Source organism: Micropterus salmoides, unplaced genomic scaffold (assembly GCF_014851395.1).
Source record: "Micropterus salmoides isolate LMB-PRFRI ecotype aquatic unplaced genomic scaffold, ASM1485139v1 Ms_hic_scaffold_17, whole genome shotgun sequence".
Classification (NCBI taxonomy): domain Eukaryota; kingdom Metazoa; phylum Chordata; class Actinopteri; order Centrarchiformes; family Centrarchidae; genus Micropterus; species Micropterus salmoides.
The window spans coordinates 13262186-13279483 of record NW_024040817.1 but is presented as its reverse complement, the minus strand read 5'-3'; the positions used below and the strand labels follow the sequence as shown (position 1 = coordinate 13279483).

The 17298-nt window shown below is 40.7% G+C and overlaps 1 protein-coding gene across 2 annotated transcripts; it reads right to left on the bottom strand.

Annotated features, from left to right (window-relative positions):
• Window positions 1-5248: 5248 nt before the first annotated feature.
• csnk2b (casein kinase 2, beta polypeptide) lies at window positions 5249-16053 on the bottom strand. 2 transcript variants are annotated; one of them, XM_038724537.1, is made up of 7 exons: window positions 15899-16053; window positions 15221-15302; window positions 14187-14289; window positions 13369-13484; window positions 11271-11346; window positions 8595-8784; window positions 5249-7487 (listed from the first exon to the last, which is right to left on the bottom strand). In XM_038724537.1, the coding sequence occupies exons 2-7, from the start codon at window positions 15290-15292 to the stop codon at window positions 7397-7399; spliced, it is 648 nt and encodes a 215-aa protein (XP_038580465.1). In that variant the 5' UTR covers window positions 15293-15302; window positions 15899-16053; the 3' UTR covers window positions 5249-7396. The 2 variants fall into 2 exon arrangements, with proteins under 2 accessions (XP_038580465.1, XP_038580466.1); XM_038724538.1 differs by having other exon boundaries at window positions 15959-16023.
• Window positions 16054-17298: the final 1245 nt, after the last annotated feature.

Sequence of the window (17298 nt, the reverse complement as noted above, 5' to 3'; positions counted from 1 at the left end):
CTTGACAGAAAAAAACAGAAATGTAGAAATTTTTGCAAATTTATTAAAAAAGAAAAACTGAAATATCACATGGTCATAAGTATTCAGACCCTTTGCTCAGTATTTAGTAGAAGCACCCTTTTGATCTAATACAGCCATGAGTCGTTTTGGGAAAGATGCAACAAGTTTTTCACATCTGGATTTGGGTATCCTCTGCCATTCCTCCTTGCAGATCCTCTCCAGTTCTGTCAGGTTGGATGGTAAACGTTGGTGGACAGCCATTTTCAGGTCTCTCCAGAGATACTCAATTGGGTTTAAGTCAGGGCTCTGGCTGGGTCATTCAAGAACAGCCACGGAGTTGTTGTGAAGCCACTCCTTCGTTATTTTAGCGGTGTGCTTAGGGTCATTGTCTTGTTGGAAGGTAAACCTTCGGCCCAGTCTGAGGTCCAGAGCACTCTGGAAAAGGTTTTCGTCCAGGATATCCCTGTACTTGGCCGCATTCATCTTTCCCTCGATTGCAACCAGTCGTCCTGTCCCTGCAGCTGAAAAACACCCCCACAGCATGATGCTGCCACCACCATGCTTCACTGTTGACTGTATTGGACAGGTGATGAGCAGTGCCTGGTTTTCTCCACACATACCGCTTAGAATTAAGGCCAAAAAGTTCTATCTTGGTCTCATCAGACCAGAGGATCTTATTTATCACCATCTTGGAGTCCTTCAGGTGTTTTTTAGCAAACTCCATGCGGGCTTTCATGTGTCTTGCACTGAGGAGAGGCTTCCGTCGGGCCACTCTGCCATAAAGCCCCGACTGGTGGATTGCTGCAGTGATGGTTGACTTACTACAACTTTCTCCCATCTCCCGACTGCATCTCTGGAGCTCAGCCACAGTGACCTTTGGGTTCTTCTTTACCTCTCTCACCAAGGCTCTTCTCCCCCGATAGCTCAGTTTGGCCAGACGGCCAGCTCTAGGAAGGGTTCTGGTCGTCCCAAACGTCTTCCATTTGAGGATTATGGAGGCCACTGTGCTCTTAGGAACCTTAAGTGCAGCAGAAATTTTTTTGTAACCTTGGCCAGATCTGTGCCTTGCCACAAGTCTGTCTCTGAGCTCTTCAGGCAGTTCCTTTGACCTCATGATTCTCATTTGCTCTGACATGCACTGTGAGCTGTAAGGTCTTATATAGACAGGTGTGTGGCTTTCCTAATCAAGTCCAATCAGTATAATCAAACACAGCTGGACTCAAATGAAGGTGTAGAACCATCTCAAGGATGATCAGAAGAAATAGACAGCACCTGAGTTAAATATGAGTGTCACGGCAAAGGGTCTGAATACTTATGACCATGTGATATTTCAGTTTTTCTTTTTTAATAAATTTGCAAAAATTTCTACATTTCTGTTTTTTTCTTTCAAGATGGGGTGCTGAGTGTACATTACTGAGAAATAAAATGAACTTTTTTGATTTTTGGAAAATGGCTGCAATGAAGCAAAGAGTGAAAAATTTAAAGGGGTCTGAATACTTCCCGTACCCACTGTATGTGTTGTACAACAGCAGCCCTTAGACGAAAAGTCACAGATAGCACCACTTTACATCATCGATGTGTCTAGCTTGCACAGCAAAAAATTTGGAATCAATCTGATTAATTCTGTAGGAGGTGTTCATCAAACCCTGTGAAAAACAAAAATGACCTTTAAATTCAAAATGGCTGACTTCCTCTTGGATTTAGGGCTTTTTATGGACATAATATATCTGCCACACAAATTTCATACATTTCGGTGAAAAGTGGCCTGGGGGAGCTTACGAGCTATTTTGCCACACCCATGTGCGACAACCATATGACACGTAATCTCCACTAAGTTTGAATTTTGTGCAAAGTTTTTTTTTAGCATATTTAAGCCACGCAAAATTCAATCCTTCATCCTATTCTGAGCTTGGCAAATGAGTCACAGTGATGAAACAGCAACAACAATAATTTCAAGGAGAGACTTTGGATAACTTTTTAATTCACATAAGCAAGTCTGGTCTCACCCAAAGAAGAGTATTTTTCTGTTTATTTGAAAACGTTTTTGGATAGAGGCAACAAAAGCATTTAGTGGAGTCATGAAAATGCAGTCACTGAGGCATGTTTGTTGTCTATGATCTATTTGATGATGATCTCTGAGTGTGACTTCAAAAAGGGGCATGATTTGGTTTCCTGTCGGAGGGGGGGGGGGTTGGGGAGCAGTCGTGAAATGGCATCTTGAGCGTCATCATTTTGAAATGCTTTGCTAAGAGGGAGGTTGTTTGGGCTCAGTGAATTGCCTCTATTGTTTTGCCCACAGATCCTGTGAGTTTCTCAACACTTGTCACTTGGAAAGAGGGAGTGTGGGAGAAACTACCCAAACTAATACATAATCCGTCTGTCACAGCAATGTCAGCTAAAGTCAAATTGGAAGTGAGATGAAGATGAAGAGGAACTGGGAAGTTTAAATATTAAAATCCTGTGTCTGTAAAAGGGACTTTTAAATGTCAAAGTGGAACCACATCTATACAAAGTGACCTAAATAAAAAACTATTCAGCCCTTTGTCTTCTAACTGCATTTAAAAGTCACATAATAAGTTAAGCGTAAGTCACCCGTGTGTAGCCAAGGGATTTCAGTTGATTGTAGGATGAGTACACCTGTATCTGGAAGGTCCAACTTTTGGTGAGTCAGTATCGTGGCAAAACCTTCAACTTGAAGACAAAGAAACATTACATGCAACTCCACAAAAATGCGATTTCATGGGGCAGATACAAGAACATTTCTAAGTTACAGCACAGTTAAATCAAGAATATGGCACAGCTGTAAATCTTTCTGGAGGATGAAGGGGACAAGCAGCTCTGTGAGGCTGTTAGGCACTTAGGTACATTGGTATTTTGAATTAAATGCTAATGTCAGCATGCTACCACGTTGACAATGACAATGCTAATGTGCTCATGTTAAGCAGGTACAATGATTACCATGTTCACTATCATAGCTTAGCTTGTTGTCATTCTAACATTTGCTAATTAGCACAACAGCTGAGGCTTGTGGTAATCTCATTAGTTTTGCAAGAATGGTGATGGCACTGGATGGAAAGTCAGAGGATTGCCAAAATCGTCATAATTTATCCTGAGGGGAACATGAATGTCTGCACCAAATTTCATTCAAGCCATTTGCAAGAGCAGAAATAGCTCCCACGCAAGATACAACGTTTAGGTCCTTCATCAGGTAAGAATGGGGAATAAAGAACATTCCAGGCAAATACAGGCAATATCTCCTCCGGTGAGTCCACCTCCCACCAGTTGCTGAGACATTTCTATCAAAATCCTGCTGACACAGAGCGTTCAGCTATCAAGCTCCTCTCCTGTGGAACCAGGTTCCAGTTTGGGTTCAGGAGGTCGACGCCATCAATACATTTAAAAGTAGGCTTAAGACTTTCCTCTTTGATAAAGCTTATAGTTAGGGCTGGCTCAGGTGAGTCCCATGATGCACTGAGCTCCTCTCTCCTTTTCTTTCTCTCCCTCTGTATGCAACCTCATCCCATTAATGCATGTTACTAACTCGACTTCTTCCCTTTCCCGTAGTCTTGTGCTTTCTCGTCCCTCTCCTCTCTCCTCCTATCACTTCCTGCAGGTGTTTCTGGCTCTGGAGCTGTGGAGTCTGGATCTGTGGTTGCGAGTCACATGCTGCCCACGTGTGCTGCTCGACACCCTTTGCTACAATTATTGTTATTATAATCAGTAACATTACGATTATTATCATTAACACTACTGTAAATATCTGTACCATTATCCATTCAGTCGCAACATCACCTTTACTGTCTGTACCTCTGTGTGTATATTGTGTAGGGTGCCTCCCTCTCCTCTCTCTCTCCTTCCATCCCCCTACCTCTTTCTTTCTGTTCCTATCTCTCTGTTCTTCTCTCTCTCTTGCAACAATGCATGCAAACTTCCTGTTTTTTCTAGGAACCATAAGAGGAAATGTTCCCCAACTTGTCTTGTTAAGTCAGAGCTTGAATCTCTACTAGAGTTTGTAACATTCTTGGTAACCTCACCACATCACATGTGGAGAGTACAGCCTCTAGAAAATGTGTATTTACTATCAACAAAATATATTTTTGTGTGTGGTCTCAGTCTCTGTGGCTGGCATATTTCCTTTATGGTTGTATCCGTTGCAGAGAGGCATCCCAAGAAGAAATCTCTGAGAGGAAAATGGTGCAATATGGCTTCTGGGTGTGGCAAAGGAAAAGATGAACATTTCACGTGACTAAAGTATGTGCAGCTGAACTGACATGATTATTAGTCTGCAAAACAATCTGAGCTGCTTTCTCGCCACATTTGGGGCTTTGTTTCCAGCCAAATACTCAGACACCTTTCATTATTCAGCAGACCATCAGGGCAAGATAGTCTCTGGGCGTTACGAGTAACTTACCAACTATAAAAACAGGGGATTCCTTCGTCCTTCACAAAGTTAAAAGAAGTTGCTGAAAGAAGGGAAGGCCGGGGAGGAGAAGAAGGGCAGGTCCCAGGCTGTGGTTTGAGGTTATCCTGAGTCATAAGGGAACCTCCTCTTTTCCCTATGGAAAAACTGACAGGGTAAAGCCACATGGAGACAACTCACCGCTGCCAGTCACTTTACGAAAAACAGCTGCCGTGCAGAGGGGGAAAACAGTTTTTATTAGTCATATATAAAGAAGCCATACCAGTGTTCCCTACTGTTTTTCTCCAGGTGTTTTCTGTGTTCCTATGGCATAAACTGTAGAGGCAGCATATTTTCAAATTAAATATATTTAGCTTATTTTGAAATTCCATTATGACTTTATGAAAAGGCTACATGACATTCAAAAGCTAATTCAAAAATAATTACATAAGCCTGACTGAAATCTTATGATCGCGTCAGTGCAGTTAGTGTTTGTGTTTGTTTGTTGAGTGTGTGTGTGTGTGTGTGCATATTTCCCCGCCAATGCTGTTACTCAGAGTCATGTGAAATGTCACTGCAACCACACCCAGACAACCATCCTTCCCTCTGACACCACAGAAAATCTTCCTACAAACACCTATACACTAAGAATGCAGGTACAAGTGTGTGTTTTATGGTCCTTCCATGCTACATTATCTTTTCATTTTTAAGATATGAATCCAACTGCTACAGGTAGTGCTTGAGATCTATTAAAATGTGTGAAAGGAAGGATTATTAAAAATACTAAGACTGACACTGTGTGGCAGGAGGGCATAACTGCAGCATCAAAGAACACAAAGGACAAAACAGTATGAAAAGAAAATAGAAGTTTATTGTGAATTCTGAATCCTGCTCACCCTTCCACAGTAGCAGAAAGACAACATGGACAAACATTAGTTAAAATCTGGACACAAATACAGTTTCTCTTGTATCATGAAATCCAAAAACAATCTGTTCCAGTCACACAAAAGTGGAGAGTGAAGAGGGAGGGGGGGGATCTGCCCCACGGTTTTAGAAACAAACGAACAAAATAACACAAGCGGCTGGTGGTCTGTCTGTCTCTAAACCTGAACATAAATAATGAAGCTGTGGAGAGACACCAGTAAGGTCAGTGCAGTGGTGGAGTGAGCTTAAGGATTCAGATTGTCTAAATTCCTCTTTCTCTGAGTCTCCTCCTTGGTCTTTACAGGAACAGTTTGACATGTAGGGAAATATTTGCTTTCATGCAGTGTTACACAAGACAAATTATACCTCTCTCTACCACCAGCAGACGTTTAGATTTTAGCTTAGCAAAGAACGTGAAACAGGGAAAAGGCTAGCCTGGCTTTGTCCACCTGACAAAACTCGCCTATCAACACATTTAACGTTCACAAGTTGCCTTTATTACTTATTGTCTAGTACTTTTCTTTTACTGGGGATCATGTGCCGGACTATTTCTTGACTCGGAAAGGTACGATAACTTCCTGGAGTCAGCACTGGTTTTATGGCAACAGCTAAGCGGCACATAAATAATTGTTTTTACATTTCGGTTTCGTACAGATTAAACAAATGACAACGGGGTTACGTGCCAGTTAGCAGATATAGAAACTCAACAAACATTATATACAAACAAATATTAATGGTTTATTTAATCTGTATAAAACCGAAGCTTAAAAACTACATGCAGTTTAGTACCGGTTCGGTCTTGACTGGGACCATAAACTTCGGTTGCAGCTGTTAAGCCCCCATAAAAAGACAAATAGTCATTTTTACACTTCCAGCATTGTACAAACTAGAAAACTCGATATAACTAGTTAATTAGTGGCTAATCAGAGGTGCTGGTAGGAAGTTTCCCCCATTTCCGATCTAGCTACCTTTCTATGCTTGTTATCGCGATAGCTTCATTACCGTAGAGTGGTAAGAGTGTCATTTATTCTCTGCCAAAAAGCAAATAAGCATTATTTCCCAAAATGTCAAACTATTTAGTTAAAGAAGATGAAGCTACGATAGAAAAGGGGGGATTGTAGCACAGGTTATATTTTAAAAGGTAACGTTACCAATACAGACCGCTGTTTGACACACCCACAGACAGCTGGAGTAATGACACAGGCTGCTTACAATTGTCTGAACGATTCGTAAATGCACGTAAGTTTGATCTATTTCTACTTTACCTCCTCTAAGGGCAGATAGAGGAAAAAAATAAAAATTATGTTGCTTGTGCCTCTCGAACAACAAATAAAAAAACAATGTGGGTGTTTTCTCTGAATCTTAAGGCAAATCCAACAGAATGTGTTGTGCAACAACACAAAGCATTAGACAAACCAGTAGCCAATTATTTTTTTCCTTTTACAAATGAGTGATACTGAAATATCCGAACTGTCTCTGTGAGTGCCAGCCTGAGTGTACATGCATTGGGAGGAGGGCATTTGGGGGGAAAGAGGCTCCAAATAGGGGGGTTTACCACCACTCTTTACCAAACTGTGCCAAATACAGAACAAACACAGAGCCATAGGTAAAAACTGACGCAGTCATTGCACTTTCAGCTTTCCACCCAACACCCATCAGTGTGCTCGTAATGTGAGCGAACAGCAGGAGCAGCGTGGAGCCCCTGTATTGTTCAGCTTCCTCTTACCTCCCCTCCTATTTTTGGCACTGATGAGTTTGGTAAGGTATGTGCATGGAATCCCAAGTGTGTGGATGCATTTATGTATTTTGTTTGTATGTATGCGTGCAGGTGTTTGTTTGTGATCATGGCTATGCAGGTTTTTTATGTCTCGCTCACACCTCAAAAATCTTTACACTTTTTCCATTTGCCCTAATCTAAACCAAAATAATACAGTCTTCAGGGTGGGGAGGGGGCATCTGAAAAGCTTTGTAAAATGCAGGTGACCGCTCCCCTTCTGGAGATAATTCTTTCCTGTCATCTCCCTCTCTCTCTCTCTCTATGAATCTTCCTCCTCCTCCTTTGTCCTGGACCCTCTAGCGGATGGCCTTGACGGGGCTCTTGAAGCTGGAGGCGGCTTGCAGCTGCAGCTGGTAAGCCATGGGGTGGATCTTGAACCCGTACAGCCTGGAAAAAAAAGAAAGCAGCGAACAAATGTGAGCATTACTTCTGACCACGGTTTATGCTGGTTAACAAACATGATGAAAAGACCAGAGTCTGATGAGCTGTTGACAATGTGATCAGTGATGTATTTGCTTTTAGGGAGAGAGCAGTGATGTATAATTATAAGCTCTCACTGTTTCCTACCATGCCACCCTAACTGATGGCTCACAGACGTAAATAGACGTCAAAACTTAATGAAACAGGATGCAGGAAGAGGATGAAGGTGTGTGAAATAAACAGATGAGATTGCCATAAAGTGATCAGAAATCTGCTGAAATTTAAACAGGTTAAAATGGTTTTAATGTTTTTCTCATCAGCCCAAATCAAATATTGAGGTTGGACTATAGAAAAGCTTCTAATAAACTGAGACACTGCAGAGCTGTTATCGATTAACTGATCGACATGAAAATAATTGGCAACTACTTTGACAATAGATTAATCATTTAAGTAAGTTTTCAAGATAAAATACCTTTTAAATCTCTTTTCTTTGTCTTATCTTTACATCTTGATCAATTGTGGAAATGTTTTAGTTGCAACCCTGAAGCTCTCTACTTAAAACTAATCAAATGGCCTAACTGTGACTAAACTACACTTAACTAAACAAACAAATGAAGTGTAAAATTTCAGTGTTAACACTGCCCACGCATGTATGCTACTGAAAGCACAAATATTAATTTTGGACATGTTCAGATTTTAATCAGTTCAGCTACAAAACACAAAGCGGTCATATCTAGAGTGTGACTTGTTCACCGAAACTGCACTACATCGCACAGTAAAGGTATTTGATTAGGCAATACTGTTGAGTGAATGGCACGTGAACACATGGGTATGTGTTCCAGAAGCCTGCAGGTTTCAAATTAAAATAACTAACATAATTTGAAAACTACCACCAGCCTACAGCATACGGCTATTAGTTTAGATGCTGTGACAAATATTTAACATCCTCTGATTGGTGGACTCATCCCTGATGATGTGTACACAGAGTTATTTCTATGGTGAGAATAGTTAAGACACAGCGACACAGCTCTAGTCTATGAGAGCACGCCTTCATGTTCAACCTGCTGCACTAACCTTGGGACAAACTGGTTGGCGGGCCTCTTGGGCCTGTACTCAGGGTGAACCATGAAGAGCATGTGGGGGAAGCCAGTGCCAAAATAGGCTCCATCTGTGTGGTGGTGCCTGGAGGACTTGGGCGTGTAGACGTCCATGCATTTAGGACAGTACAGCTTCACCATGGCCTCCCCTGGGATGTCTGACAGACCTGTGGAGGAAGAGGAAGAGCGACAGAGGAAGGAAGAAACTGGCTTAGATATGAACTCAAGTGAATCTAAAATATCTCCGATAGAAACAGCGCAGACTTACATTGGAATGCTTCCTAAAGCACAAACTATTCCTAAATTCCTTCCTGAATTTCATTCAACATTGATTTTATCAATGTTTGTCGTCTTCTTTTCTAACTTTAACTTTCACGTGTGTGATTTTTGGTTCTATACGTAATTTAAACTAGACTCTTTCTAATCATGCAAGCTGAGAGTTTTGGTAAACCACTGCACCGTCCGCAGCAACTTCATAGCAGCTATGTTTACACCCGGGACCAGCTGATCGCGCTGAAGCCGACCGGGGCGCCCGGGCCCACAGACATCCCCACCGAGATCTGGAGGAGGACACACAGAGGTTGCAGAGGAGGAACGAAACGGCGTGGAAAGAGAGAGGGGTCCAGACAACAGAGATTAGGAGAAGGAGATTTAAGCCGTGTCTCCCCTCTCTCATCATGGGCAATGTGAGGTCACTGGCTAATAAGATGGACGAGCTAACAGCGTTAGCCCGGAGTCAGAGGGAGTTCCGGCAGTGTAGTTTAATGTGCTTCACGGAGACTTGGCTACAGTCGGATATATACCTGACCACAATGTCTCCATCGACGGCTTTCAGACTGTTCGGGCCGACAGAGATTTCCCCGAGAGCAGTAAGCGTAAAGGCGGGGGGCTTGCCGTTCTAGTTAACAATAGATGGTGTAATCCCGGTCACATTACAATGAAACAGCATATCTGTAGCCCGGACACCGAACTGCTTGCTGTGGGACTCCGGCCATATTATCTGCCACGGAAAATTTCACATGCCATCATTGTTGCGGTTTACATTCCGCCCTCTGCCAACCCGACATCGGCGTGTAACGTCATCCACACCGCCATTGCTGAACAACACGAGGGAGGTCTGGAGCGGCATGAGGAACATCACTGGCTTCAGACCGACTGGCAGCAGAGGAGTTGAGGGCAGCTTGGACAGGGCCAACGAACTTAACCTGTTCTTTAACAGATTTGACTCAATGGCTCGCGCCCATCCCCCCCACTAACTCAACTGCTGTCTCACCTGTAACACTGGACTGGGCCAAGAACACTCAAGCCCTCTACTGGAAGGGCCAAAGCCATCTCTATTTTCTGAGGAGGCTGAGGTCCTTCAACATCTGCAGGACGATGCTGAGGATGTTTTATGAGTCTGTGGTGGCCAGTGCTATCCTGTTTGCTGTTGCATGCTGGGGCAGCAGGTTGAGGGTAGCGGACGCTAACAGACTCAACAAACTGATCCGCAAGGCCAGTGACGTTGTGGGGGTGGAGCTGGACTCTGTCGGTGGTGTCAGAGAGGAGGATGCTGTCCAAACTGCATGTCATCTTGGACAATGTCTCCAACCCACTCCATGACTTGCTGCTCAAACTGCTGCCTGTGGCCATCAAACTTTATAACTCCTCCCTTTAAGTGTCTGACACTTAGTTATTAAACTAGACTTCATCTATTTTCTGTCCAATATTACCTGTCTAATAATTAATGTGCAATATTGTCTGCTGCTATTTATTCACTTGTCCTTTTTGGTTAACCATAATAATTCTTAATAATGTAAATATTGTACATACCCACACACCTTTATATTTGTCTATTTTTTATATTTATACTATTATATTTATATACTCTTTATCTATCTACCTTTGACAAGTGCAATTGTGACAAAAGAAGTTCCCCTCGGGGATCAATAAAGTATTTCTGATTCTGATCATCACATCCATGTAAATTTAGATTTGAATAGCCAGATTTGGTGTCGCTACTGAAAGAAAACCTACTGTGCCCTTAATCCACTGATGAAAGTGACAAATTAGAAGACAATATTTCAAATTAACCAGAAAAATAATTCCTGACCAGGTGAAAACAGAGCTTTGTAAATAAGCTGCTGAAAAAGCACCATATATGTTGTGAGTACAGAGATTCAGACATTCCCAAAACATCACTCTAAAAGACCACCGCGACGTGCAGTTACATTTTGAAGAGGTGCGCGTCAGGCCACCGTGTAGGCTAAGGCGTAGGCTACGGGCTACGTATAGGCTATGCCGTTGATTCGAATAAATCAGCCTTCAGAGAGCAGTGTCCCAGCGCTGACCTGCTGCAGATATTTTACAGATGCAAAGCCATAGACAGACTGTAGCTAAATTCCCAGATAACTTTCTTTGATCCATTGTGTGTGAAAAACTTTATGTAAAATTATATGTTGTGTTCATTACAAAGGTGAACAAAGACTAATGCACCTGTGGTGACAGAATGTATTACTATCATATAAACCACATCACTTAGTAGCGATGAACCAACATGTGCTGTGTTACCCTGTCTTGTGTAAAAAGTGGGTGATACTTCTTTAAAGCATGGGGGGTAGGTGTATGTATGGAGAGAGAGAGAGAGAGATTTTTTCCTCCTCCTTCTACTCACCAATAGGAAGCATAGGCTGATTCTCACAATAGACTCGGGGGCAATAGCCAAAATCTCCCTGTTGATACTTCTCCAACTGTAAGTGATCACAGGATATAAAACAGTCAATAAAAATAATTAGGCGTTAGAGTTAGCATATTTCCCAAAATGTTGACATATTCTTTCAAAGCAGGATTAATAGCTGTGTGTTAAGAGGTGGGCAGAAAATGTATCTGCAACTGTTTTGACGATTGAATAGTTGCTGCAGTTTTAATGATATGCCACCCTCGATTAATCTGCCGATTATTCAATCAGTCAATTTATCGATTAATTGTGTTGTCCATAAAATGTCAGAAAACTTTTGATAGCTTATTTATTTGACTAACAGTAAACTGAACAGCTTTGGGTTTTAGACTATCATATTATTATTTATGACAAAGAAAAGCATCAAATCCTGACATTTGAGAAGCTGGAACAAGCAAATATTTTGGCATTTTTGCTTGAAAAATAACTAAAATGATTAATAAGTTATTAATATAGTTGCAGTATCTGTCGGATCCATGTATTAATCATTTGCTTTATTTTCAAACATAAATGCCAAGAACTTGCAGCTTCCAGCTCCTTAAATGTGAGAATTTGCTGAATATCATAAGAACAAATTTTCCATTCTAAAATCCATGCCACCAGACTTCTCAGTAGATTTTTTCAGACCATATTTGACATTTGAGTATAAATAGCTAGATGTTTATTCATGTAAATAAATGTTTTTAAAATCCAACTGTTAACATCTACGTTACATTCTGCAGCCCTGTTTATTCACAGTGTCCATGGAAACATTGATGCACACAACCATAAAGGTTTGGTTTCCTTACTCAGAGAAGATCCTTCTAATGAATACATCAATGCATTCATAAATATTCAGACACGCTTAATGCATTTTATTGCTGTTTAATATGCAATTCAAATACATTGCTGCATTTTCCTTCAATGTAATTTGGTTGCGGATGTCCCGATGTGGTTCAGTTATAATGCAGCTTTACAGTCAAATTTAAAGGTTGGGAATTTCCCATTTGAATCCTCCAAGTGTTCCAGGTGCACAACGCCAAACATAAAGAAAAAACAGGCTAACTGTGACAAACTTGATTGTATTTACACAGTTGCAGTGTCCTTGGTGTCAATATGTGCCTCTGTGGTGACAGCCCTGGAACATTTTCATTCGGAAATTATGACCTCCAACTTTGACTGGAACGCAACATAAGGCACTCCATGAAGTCCTGCGCAGGGAGGTGTAGAGGCAGCTCTGCGTAGGAGTGTGCCTTCAGTCGCACGCAATACTTCTTGCCTTGCTTTGGCACGCACTCTCTCTCACAGTTAAACACTAGGTAAACATTTTGGCTACAATGGCTGCCTGCTCCAAATGCTATGAAAAACACTCGTATGATCAATACATTTCTTCAGATTCTGAATTTTATATTTTAGAAAACAGAATAGGGGCCGATATTTTTCCAACTGCAACTAAAAATGATTTTCATTGTCGATTAATCTGTTGATTACTTTCTTGATTAATTGATTAGTTGTATGGTCTATAAAATATCACAAAATGGTGAGAAATGGTCGATCAATTTTTCCCAAAGACCTAGATGACATCCTCATATTGTCCCATCCCATTTTGTACACAACCAAAAGATATTCAGTTTACGGTTACTGTTAGGAATATATTTAAAACACGACCGTACAATACCTCCATCTACTGTTTCAATGTTGAAATCGGATGCTGAACGAAAAATCCAAACTTACACAGTAATAAATCTATGGAAGGACTGCTGTTAACTGTTAACCATCAAGTATATGCCCAGGTTTACAGGTACTGAGCTGCCAGAACTGTGACTGACAGCCACTTGCTGGTCCAAGTCCATCCCAAGTTTATTAACTTTCCTATTCCTTCCTTAAAAAGCCAACATTATCACCCCTTTCACTGAATATATAAAGATGTGCAGTGTTTAAACTGACAATTTCCATCTCATATGGTGTAAGTAATTTCCCACCCTGTCAACAAAAAAATTCTGGAAAAGCAGATTCCCTAATGCAGACAGGCCTAGTGGACTTTGCTGGAGCCTACCATCTGTGCGATGCCTCGGTTAGTGAGGATGTAGCGTGCGTGGATGAGGCCGTACAGCATCTCAGCTGCCTGCTCGATCAGGTCACTCTGGTTGGGATTGTCCTCCAGCTCCTCATCTGGAGACAAAAGAGAACAGTACATTGTTGGTGTTCATGTTTCTTTTCAAAGTTTACAGAGATGAAAAACTGTGTAAGAGTCTCAACAGGACAGGGAATACGAAAAAAATACAACGAGAGTGTGCTCTTGTTCGATATACTGTAAAAGAAATTTAAAAAAATAAGGACAAAACAAGTTCTGAGGGAGTCTGAAGAGCAGTTGCAGTAACTCACATAGTTTCACATATCCAGTGAAAATGTACAATGACTTAAGGGGGGGAACCCTGTACTGCTGGAGTTGCAGTATGACAAATCATCTGAAAAGATAAGAAATAACCTGCACAGAAACTGAGCAGGCTAAACAGCCTCAAAACCAAAGAATGCTGTGATGAAATGTTAATTTTTATTTATTAGATGGCATGTGCAACAGTGCTCAATATGACGGAATAAACAGAATAGTAGCACACGTTACAGTCAGGCTCACTAATGATAGTCTCCTGAATGAAAGAACCGCAACTCCTTTACTCTTGCCTCTTTATGTCTGTTACACATGTTAGCTTGTAAATGAAGATCAACATCGGAGCAGCGTTTGGGATGGTTGTCTCTCCCCTCTAGCCAATTATATCTAATGTACTGTGTACACTGTTGATATGTGTATCAACATAAGGGAATGTAACCAGTGCTAAACTAAATGTGGAGGAGGTGTGAACACGATATACCGACCTGGTTCAAGGTCCAGGATCATGTCTAGGGCCTGGCGGTAATGGGGAACCTGCTCATTGAGCCCCGTCAGGTTGAACTTGTCCTGGATGTAATCTTCATCCACCTTTAGTTGGAGAAATTGGATAAGAAAGCGGAGTATTCGGTAAGAATTTAGAAGAAGCGTGGAATTTACCGGAAAGGATATGTTCACATTTTCTATGCCATAAGGTACGCTGAAAGTCATTAGTCACTGTAATCCTTCCTCCTGAACACACTGGAAGTGAAGAGATCCCTTCCATAGAGTTCAAAAGCCTTAGAGTCTCACACAGGAGTAATCTCTTCAGGGCCAGTAGGAACTGGAGTAATGATTACAGTGATCAATATCTCTTTTAGTTTACATATAGTAGTGAGAGCATTGTTTTAAGCTTGAAATGTGGTGAACACGCAGTTAGAGCATGATATGGCTGAGTCCTGATCCAGGACCATGTTACTGACAGTACTTTGAAAATATAAATTCATTGCATGGTTAGAAATCTATCTAGCAACTCATAGCAAAAACTATGTCAAGCAAGTGTAATTTAATAAAAAACATGATTTATTTTTAATTAAAGTGTAGTGTAAACTCAAGGACGCGCATGACCGCTTTCTTGGTTGTATTAACTTTAATGGAAGAAATCTGGAGTAAATTCTTGTATTTGTTCATTTAAAAACGCTCCACACAAATTTTTTCCAAGCTTGGACACACCGAGAAGAAGTTAGTTTTTTTCATTTATAGTTCTCCTGTAACAGGTTTTATGTGAATGAGATGAAATGTCTGAACTCTTGGGAGATATTCATGCAGGACCTGATACAATATTTACAGTCCTGGGATCAATGTTTGATCTGGCTGTGTGTAGTGAAATAAAGAGTAAGAGAGATGTCAATATGGACCTCTACTCGACTCACTACTGTGTATAGTAATTTAACTTCATTTTGATATGTCACTACATGGACAGCATAGCAACAATTAAAGTTAATATCCACAGACAGATCAGGCACTGTATAAGGCAACTCACCTCACAGAAAAATTCATTGCCCCTCAGGCCACAGAACCAGGAGATCCATGACACTTCCTCTGAACTGCTCATCTCTGAAGACCTATCAAAGAGGTGAAAATACTCAGTTATGATCCAGATATCAACCCTGAATTTACTCTCTATAACCTGATACTGAAACTATAATAACCTTACGTTACAGTGTTAAATAAATTCACACATTCAAATGGTTAAATTCTTTCTCAGTATTTTCTCAATGTTAGATCTTGTTAGATCTTGTCTCTAGATATTGTGGGAGTGTTACGCCGTAACAACATAACTGTTGTTGGCCAATCCTGATGAAAGCTAACAGGCTAACTAACGTTAGCTAGGGGTGTCTCAACATTGTTAGTTTTATAAATACATATGGACTAACTTACATCTTTTTTTAGTCTTGAATGCGCCAAAAACGTTTGTTATTAGTGATACATCCAACCTGAAATATATGATGTAGTCATACGCTACGACAAACAGTTAATGTAGGCAAATGTTAGCCCGCTAAGCTAAACCCAGCTAGTGGTTAGGACCCAAAATGAAATTCAATATGGCGCATCGTTAGAAAATAGGCCTCATGACAAAGATTAGCTCTTTTTTGGAGCTACCTCTGCCTCTGCGATTACAAGTATACATATGGTAACGTGAGCAATCCTGCCAACTTACCCGGCTTTCAACTTTTATACTCCTGAAATATCCGACAGATCAAAAATTTAGCAATCTCACCGGTGTAAATAAGATGGACACCACCTCCCAGTTCACCCTCTAGGTTACGCTTTTCCTCTTCCTCCCGAGACTCGTGGGCCGCGTACAGCGCCGAAGACACAGTACTGCCGCTCACTGTTCGTTTTGAATATTACACATTACTTAAAGTCGTCAAATCACTAGCACCTGTAATTCCATCGTTTTTCCCTTCTTTTCCAAGAAACTGTATCAGGTTTGTTGTTATTCTTCCTTCCGAATAACCTCCGACATCATGGTGGTCAGAGTCAGTTGACAAACAGGAACTTCGATCATTTTAAACAGCGTCCAGGTTTGCTTGGAGGTCGTCTCACTGGTCTGATTTCTAACAACCTAACATGCTTGCTGCTTGGCAATTTCATTTATACCTCCCACTTACACAGACTGATATAACTACAGAGCAATAACATTATGTTTGAAAGTAAAAAGATGACAAAATTTTCAGTCATATAAATTGAACTGAAACACAAGGGCTTGGACTGAAAACGCACATTTACCAATTTAAGTGTGTAGTATACTCTGGAAAATTGTTGTAGGTAATAGCAGTGGTTCTCAAAAAAGGAACCATAAACTTACACAAATTAAAACCACAGATCCCCATTCGATAAGATTTTATCCCAGGGTCGCCCATCTGAAAGAGTTTCTACTTTTAAGATATTTTACTACAGAACTTGTATGAAACCCATGACCAAAACAGTAATATATTCTGTCATTGTGTTACTTATAGATGGAATTATAGTGAAAATAAAGGATTCCCCTTTTTGCTGGAGATCCAAAGTAGTCCCTTGACCCTACTTTGAAGAATTGTAAATAGACAACAAACAAGCAAATAAGAATTACACCAGGGTACTCAACTTTTAACTATTTGACTTCAGATATACCATTCCATCTGCCTTTGTTTAATTGTAAACCATACAAATATACAAAATATTACGATTTATAACAGTTTTGGTTTCTCTATATTTTCGGCACTTCATAAAAATAATATCATACCATCCTTTAAGGTGTCAACATACCTAAAAACGGGCTATATATTTTAGAACATGGAAACATTATTCCACTTCTTATTACATAGTAAGTTAGGCCGCAGATTGCAACATATTTTTATCTTTTTACTAAACGTTGGTTAGGTAATATTCCCGATGTGTGTGGTAACTGGCTAGACTTAAAGAAATAAATGTCAGGACAAAGTTCAATAGATTCCTTTTGTGGAAAATATTTTGTGAAAACACAGGTTTAACTAATAACATTAATTATGGCCACATTCCATGCCGGTGTCACTCACCTACATGGAATGCAACCATCATTATTAGTTAAACCATTGC